Here is an 8,037-nt window from a genome sequence, read left to right on the forward strand (position 1 = left end):
GCTCCCCTCCCTCATCAAGAGTCCCCCCCCAGCTTTCCTGGAGCCCCTTTAGGGACTGGAAGGGGCTCCGAGGTCTCCCCAGAGCCTTCTCTTCTCCGGGCTGAACCCCCCCAACTCTCTCAGCCTGTCCTCCCAGCAGAGGGGCTCCAGCCCTCCCAGCATCTCCATGGCCTCCTCTGGCCCCGCTCCAACAGCTCCGTGTCCCCCTGATGTCCCCAGAGCTGGGGGCAGAACTGGGGGGGGGGTGTGTGTGTCACGTTCTCCCCAGAGGGGCAGAATCCCCCCCCCCTCCTTCCCTCCTCCCCCCCCACAGCCCAGGATGAAGAACTTAAATAACCAAAACCTTTCAAAAAATCCAGCTGTTTTTTTACCTAATTCATTCACTCTGTCCCTCCAGACACCCCCCCCCGTACTGCCCCCCCCCTCCCCCCAAAGCTACCAGTGCCCCCAATCCCCAGACCCCCCCCATCCTCCCCATGGGCTTGTTCCCCCCGTGGCCACCGAACCCCGGCTGCCACTTGCCCACGGTGAAGAGAGAAAATCGGCCCCCGGGGGGTGCGGGGGGGGGGCGGGGATCGCTGCCAGCCCCTTTCCGGGGGGGCGGCGCCGGGTCCCCCCCCCCAGTGCCGCCCAGCGCGGAGCGGCCACCGAGAATGTCGCCGATGCGGGGTCTCCTGGTGGCACCGCAAAACGCCTTCCTGGACACCATCGCCCGCCGCTTCCACGGGACGCGTGAGTCCACCGGCACCGGGACCCCCACCGGCACCGGGACCCCCACCGGGACCGGCACAGACGGGGCGGCGGCGGCTGGGACCGGGATTGGACGGGACGGGGGGTGCTCGGTGCTGTGCATCCCCCCCCCGTCACCCCGGGGAGGATGGATCGGGTTCGGGATCGGGATCGGGACCGGGATCGAGACCGGGGCTGCTCGGTGCTGTGCATCCCCCCCCCGCCACCCCGGGGAGGAGGGACCGGGATCGGGATCTGGACCGCGGGACCGGGGGTGCTCGGCGCTGTGCACCCCACCCCGGAGGGGAGGAACCGGGATCGGGACCGGGACCGGGACCGGACAGGCGGTGCTCGGCAGAGCGCCCGGTCGGCCCGGGGGGTGCTCGGTCAGGGAGGGGGGGGGCACGCTGGGGGTCCTGGCGCTGCCCCGTCTCCCTCTCGCCCACCGGGAAGGATCCGGCCCCGACGCCCCCTCCCGGGCTATAAATACCCGCGTGCCCCCCCCCCCCCCGCCTCCCCCCGCCGCGCCGGTGAGTAACGGCGATGGGCACCGGGGCCGCCGCCGCGGGGGGGGGGGTTGGAGCCACCCGGGATCGCCCCGGTGCCTGGGAGAGAGCCCCCTCCCTCCCCGCTTCCCCCCCGGCCCGGTGCTGGCCTCTCCCGGGGAAAGATTGGGTGGGAGGCAGCCCCCCACGCTGTTCCTATGCAAATGTATGCAAATGAGGCGGAGTGGGCTCCGCCGGTGCCAACGGGGCGGTTCAGCCCCAAGTGCTGCTGCGCGGCGGGTAAAAATAACCCAGCGGGGGGGGGGCAGATGGCTGCGGGCACCCCCGCACCCCCCCCCCGCACCCCACGCCCCCTTACTCCCCCCACACAGCCAGGGGCACCCCACGGGCGACCCATACACAGCAGCCCCTTCTCCCCAACCCTCAGGGACCCTCCCCAGCCCCGAGAGACCCCCAGCCCCTTACTCCCAACCTCATGGGCTCCCCCAAACCCATGGGCTCCCCCAAACCCGTGGGCTCCCCCAGTCCCTTCCCCCAGCCCTGTGTGATCCCCCAGCCCCTTACTCCCAACTTCATGGGACCCCCCAAACCCCAGAGCTCCTCCAGCCTCATGGGATCCCTCCAGCCCCTTACCCCTAACCTCATGGGCTCTCCCAAACCCCTGGTCTCCCCCAATCCCTTTCCCCCAGCCCCACAGGCTCCCCGCACCCCCTTTCCCCGGCCTCCAGCCCACCCCCCCCTCTCCCTCGCAGACAGTAACTTCGTGCTGGGCAATGCCCAGGTGCCCAGCGCCTTCCCCGTCGTCTACTGCTCCGACGGCTTCTGCGACCTGACGGGCTTCTCCCGGCCGAGGTGATGCAGCGCTGCTGCTCCTGCTCCTTCCTCTTCGGCCCCGGCACCAGCCACCACCTGCGGCAGCAGCTCCGCCACGCGCTGGACCACCACCAGCCCTTCAAGGGCGAGCTCCTCCTCTACCGCAAGAGCGGTGGGTGACATCGGGGGGGGGACGACACCACATCCCTTCAGCCGCCACCCCCGGGGGGGTTGACGGCTCCGTCAGCCTGGGTGTCTCCCCCACCACCACCCCCCGCCCTGGCAGGTGTCCCCTTCTGGTGCCTGCTGGACGTGGTACCCATCAAGAACGAGAAGGAGGAGGTGGCCCTGTTCCTCGTGTCCCACAAGGACATCACCAGCACCAAGAGCCGCTCGGGCATCGACAGCACGAAGAACACGGGTGAGGGGATGGGGGAGGGGGAGGTGGGACTGGCTGGAGCCCCCCCACCATGGCTTATGTCACCAATGTCCCCCCCTCTGCCCGGGGAAGGTGGGCGCCAGCGGCTCGGCCGCACCGGAGGGAAGGGCTTCAATGGCAGCCGGCGCCGGAGCCGGGCGGTGCTTTACCACCTCTCGGGGCACCTGCAGGCCCAGAGGAGGAGAAAACACCGGCTCAGAAAGGTGGAGCTGGGACATGGGTCGGGGCTGGGGACACGGATCGGGGCTGGGGACACGTGTTGGGGACGGGGACATGGATTGGGGCTGGGGACACAGGTCAGGGCTGGGGACATGGTTTGGGTCTGGGGACATGGTTTGGGTCTGGGGATGCTGGGGACATGTGTTGGGGATGGGGACAGAGCATCCTGGCTGAAAAGAGGCTGATGATGACACAAGGCTGGGGGACACACACACAAGGTGCTGAAGCTGAGGACAGGCTTTCAGAGTGTCGGGGGGGAGGGGGCACAGAGACAAGGTGCCGGGGCTGGGGACAGTGTCGGGGTTGGGGACAAGGTGTTTGGACCAGGAAGGGGTTGGAGATGAGGTGTGTGGGTTTGGGGTGTCCAGGCTGGGGACACAGTTGGGGGGGGGGGGAGGAGGGGGTGAGTCAGGGGCAGGAAAGGGCTGGGGACAAAGTGTTGAGGTTGGGGACAGTATGCCTGTGCCAGTGACAGGGTGTCAGGGCGGGGGACGGGGCATCTCGGGTGACCCCCGTCTCCACCAGGGTGTCTTTGGGGACAAGCCCCCGCTGCCCGAGTACAAGGTGGCCGCCATCCACAAGCCCCCCCTCATCCTGCTGCACTACGGGGCCTTCAGGGTGGGCTGGGACGGGCTGGTCTGTGGCCACCCTCTACGTGGCCATCACCGTCCCCTACAGCGTCTGCGTGGGCGCAGGGACCCAGGGGGGGCTGCCGGCCCCCCGCGACCCCCCCAGCGCCTGTGACCTGTGCGTGGAAATCCTCTTCATGCTGGGTAAAGCCCCCCCCTCACACACACTCCCCCCACACCAGGGGCTGGCAGAGGCCGGGGGGACTTGGTGCACTGATGGCTGCTCCCCCCCCTTCCCCCCCCCGCCAAAGACATCGTCCTCAACTTCCGCACCACCTTCGTCAGCAAGTCGGGGCGGGTGGTGCTGGACCCCTGCGCCATCACCCGCCACTACCTGGCCAGCTGGTTCCCCCTCGACCTGGTGGCCGCGCTGCCCTTCGACCTGCTCGCCGCCCTGCCAGGTCCACGTGGTGAGCAACGGGACCTGGGGACCCCCCCCCCGGGGCTGCAGGAGCCCCCCAAGGCTGCAGGGACACTCCCCTCGGGCTATGGGGACCCCCTTTTGGCTGCAGGGATGCCCCCTGGGCTGTGGGGACCCCCCCACAGGCTGCAAGGAACCCCCTTGGGCTGTGGGGAACCCCCTGGGCTGCAGAAACACACACCCCCCCACCTGTGGGAACCCCCTGGACTGCAGGGATCCCACTGGGGTTTTGGGGCTCCTGGAGGGCTTCAGGGATCCCCCCCCAAAGGTTGTAGGGACACTGATGGGGCTGTGGGGACCCTGAGGGGGCACTGGGGACCCTGGTGGGATTATGGAGACCCTGATGGGCTGCAGGACCCCCCCCCCGGTTAATGCTGCAGGGGACCCCGATGGGCTGTGAGGGGCCCCACAGGGGCTTGTGGCTGGATGGAGCCCCATCCCCTTGGGGTGCCCCTGTCCCCTTGGGGTCCCCTCATCCCCTTGGGGTTCCCTGTCCGTTCCCCGCCCCCCCGCAGTACGTGGGAGCCCACCTGCTGAAGACGGTGCGGCTGCTGCGGCTTCTGCGGCTGCTTCCCAGCCTGGACCAGTACTCCCAGTACAGCGCCGTGGTGCTGGCCCTGCTCATGGTGGTCTTCGCCCTCCTGGCCCACTGGGTCGCCTGCGGCTGGTTCTTCCTGGGGCAGCGGGAGGTGGAGGGCAGCCCGGACCCCCTGCCCGAGATCGGTATGGCCACCCCCCAACCCCCCCGGTTGCCTGTGCACCCCAATGGGTGGCTTGGGGGGGGGGGGGGAGGGGGGAGGGTGTTGTTTGCTGGTGCACCCGCATGTCCTCTGCACACCCAAAGCCTGATCGTTCCCCCCCCCCGTGCCCTGAGCACCCCATGGCCCCACAGACCAGGACCTGCCCCGAGCAACCCATGCCCCCCCCCGCCAAACCGAGACCTGTCTGCACAAGCAGTGCACCCCACAGCACAAGGGCAGCCTCTGCCTGCCCCCCCCGTGTCCCCAGAACCCATGTGGGCCGTCCCTGTCCCTTGTTGTCCCCCCCCCCCACAAGCCGGGCACCCCCTATAGCCCTGCTCACCCCTCCGTGTGTGTCCCCCCCAGGCTGGCTGCAGGAGCTGGCGCGGCGGCTGGAGACCCCCTACTACCTGTCGAGGACGAACTGCAGCGTCGGGGGGGCCGGGAACGAGACGGGGCCGGGGTCCAACTGCAGCGGGCCGGGGGGGCTGCGGGGGGGCCCCTCGCTGCGCAGCGCCTACATCACCTCCCTCTACTTCGCCCTGAGCAGCCTGACCAGCGTGGGCTTCGGCAACGTCTCGGCCAACACCGACAGCGAGAAGATCTTCTCCATCTGCACCATGCTGGTCGGGGGTGAGGGGGGGCTCGGGGGGGGTGTGGGGGAGGTGTCCTGTCCCTTGTCCCCACATACCTGGCCCTGCTGCGTGTCCCCATGTGGCCCCTGTGTCCCTCCCCTTGCACCCCAAAGCTGCTACCTGCGCACATTTATGAGCTTCTGGGGGGGGGGGGGGGGGGGGGGGGTGTGTTGCTGGTGCACCCCCAAGTCCTCTGTGCACCCCAAAGCCTGACCGTGTGTCCCCCCCGGCCCTGAGCACCCCATGGCCCCACAGGCCAGGACCTGCCCTGAGGCACCCCATGGCCACACACCCCCCCCCCCCCCCCCCCGAGCCCCATGCTGGTTGGGGGGTGAAGGGGGGGGGTGGGGGCTGTTGGGGGTCACGGGGAGGGGGTCCCGGCCCCCGGGTGATGGGTGTCGCCGCTGTCCCCAGCGCTGATGCACGCGGTGGTCTTCGGGAAGGTGACGGCCACCCTCCAGCGGCTCTGCCCCCGCCGCCTCCGGTACCGGCGCCGCGCCCGCCGCCTCCGCGACTTCATCCGCGCCCACCGGCTCCCCCCCCCCCTCAAACGCCGCATCCTCCAGGCCTTCCGCAGCTCCTGGGCGGCCACCAACGGCATCGACACCGCCGAGGTCAGCCCCCGCCGCGGCCACCGCCCCCCGGCACCCCCGGGGTACAACGGGACCCCCGACACTCCCGGGATACGTAGGACCCCCCCCCCCCGAGACACACAGGACGCACGGGACCCCCGGGACACAAGGGACCCCCCCGAGACGCACAGGATCCCCGACACCCCCGGGACACAGGGGACCCCCGACATCCCCGTGATACGTAGGACACCCCCCCCCCCCCCCGAGACACACGGGACGCACGGGACCCCCGGGACACAGGGGACCCCCCGGGACGCACGGGACCCCCCGACACCCCCGGGATACGCAGGACCCCACCCCCCCCCCCCCCCCCCCCCCCGAGACACAAGGGGACCCCGGGACACCAGCCGGGATGGAGGGGAAGTGGGGTGCAATCCCACAGCGGTGATGGATGGGGGGAAGATTTGGGGGGGGGGGGGGGTGCTCACTCCATGGTGGGGATGGAGGAAGTCTGGGGGGGGGGGGTCCCCAGCCCCACAGCAGGGACAGAGGGGGGGGACTTGGGGGGTGCACAGTCCACGGTGGGAATGGAGGGGGAGCTCAGGACGCCCCAGCCGGGATAGAGTTGGGGGGGGGGGTGGGGGGGGTGGGGGGTGTGTGCTCTGGCTGGGATGGGGGGGGGGGTGCTCGGAGGGGCTCAGCCTGCGATCGGGAGGGAGTGTGGGGGTGTGTTCCGTGGGGCGCAGGAGGGGGAGGGGGAGGAGGGGGGCAGCAGCTTCCCCCCCCCCGCCCCACTGAGCGGCGGGGGGGGGGGGCGCAGCTCCTGCAGAGCCTGCCCGAGGAGCTGCGGGGGGACATCGCCCTCCACCTGCACCAGGAGCTGCTGGCGCTGCCCCTCTTCGGGGGGGCCCCCCGGGGCTGCCTGCGCGCCCTCTCCCTGGGGGGTGCGCCCCGCTTTCTTGCGCCCCCGGGGAGCTCCTCATCCGCCGCGGGGACGCGCTCCAGGACCTCTATTTCCTGCGCTCCGGCTGCGTGGAGGTGCTGCGGGACGGCACCGTCCTGGCCATCCTCGGTGCGGGGGGGGCGGGGGGGGGGCACCGGTTGATACCGTAATAACGTCATATCATCAGCTATTGATACGATAGTAACTTAATATAATTGTATTTTATAATATATTACTATATATAATTATATACTATATTAGCTATCATATACATTTTATATATTATTATAACTATCATGTTATATATTTTATTATATTATCCTTTGTAATATATAATAATATATATTTTATAATATAATGATATCTTATATATTCATATGTTTGTATATTATATTTTTATATCAGATATAATATATAACATATAATATATGACATATAATATTAAACATATAATATATAACATAATAAATAACATATACAACATATAATATTTAACATAATTTATATAACATAATATATAACATATAATATATTTAACATAATATATAACATATATAACATATAATATATTTAACATATAGTATTTAACATATATAATATAATCTAACATATAATATTTAACATAATATATATAACAATATATAACATAATATATAACATATAACATAATATATAACATATATAATATTTAACATATATTTAACATATAATATATAACATATAATATTTAACATAATATATATAACATAATATATAACATATTTAACATATATAACAATATATAACATGTATAACATATAATTACACGAGTATACACATTATTACACAATTATATATATTGTAAGCAATAATATATATAATAGACACTATATAATTACATATAACAATATATAAAATGTATATTATATATAGTAGATAATTATATACAATTATATATGATCTATAAAATGATATCTATGTTATTTTATATACATGTATATAAAATCTCCTCGGCGGGAGCGGGCTGAGGCCGGCCACATCGTGACACGGATGGCTGGCCTGACGCCCGCTCTGTGTTTGTGTGTGTGTCCCCCCTCAGGGAAGGGGGAGCTGCTCGGCTGTGCCCTGGGGGGGTCCCGGCGGGCCCGGGCGGACGTGCGGGGGGTGACGCACTGCGCCCTGCAGCGCCTGGGGCTGGGGGTGCTGGCCCAGGGGCTCGCCCTCCACCCCGACTTCGCCCGCGACTTCCGCCGGCAACTGCCCCCGGCAGCTCGGCTTCGACCTGGGGGGGACCCCGAGGTGAGCTGACGTCACGGGGGGGGGGGGGTGTCGGGGGAGGGGTCGGGGAATGACGTCACGGGGCTGGGGAGTGGACGTCGAGGGGCGGGGGAGTGACATCAAGGGGCAGGAGA

General features: G+C 64.9%; 1 protein-coding gene across 1 annotated transcript in view; it reads left to right on the plus strand.

Moving 5' to 3' along the window:
* The first annotated feature begins 653 nt into the window (after window positions 1-653).
* KCNH3 (potassium voltage-gated channel subfamily H member 3) overlaps window positions 654-8,037 on the plus strand; it is a 9,278-nt gene continuing 1,894 nt past the window's right edge. The window contains 15 exon segments of the mRNA XM_074167304.1: window positions 654-732; window positions 1,988-2,080; window positions 2,083-2,220; window positions 2,335-2,469; window positions 2,560-2,690; window positions 3,232-3,344; window positions 3,346-3,479; window positions 3,587-3,732; window positions 3,734-3,745; window positions 4,272-4,479; window positions 4,863-5,129; window positions 5,546-5,745; window positions 6,524-6,661; window positions 6,664-6,775; window positions 7,725-7,924. Coding sequence (XP_074023405.1) covers window positions 654-732; window positions 1,988-2,080; window positions 2,083-2,220; window positions 2,335-2,469; window positions 2,560-2,690; window positions 3,232-3,344; window positions 3,346-3,479; window positions 3,587-3,732; window positions 3,734-3,745; window positions 4,272-4,479; window positions 4,863-5,129; window positions 5,546-5,745; window positions 6,524-6,661; window positions 6,664-6,775; window positions 7,725-7,924 — 2,106 coding nt within the window.

The sequence above is a fragment of the Numenius arquata genome, unplaced genomic scaffold, assembly GCF_964106895.1.
Source record: "Numenius arquata unplaced genomic scaffold, bNumArq3.hap1.1 HAP1_SCAFFOLD_627, whole genome shotgun sequence".
NCBI classification, from domain to species: Eukaryota; Metazoa; Chordata; class Aves; order Charadriiformes; family Scolopacidae; genus Numenius; species Numenius arquata.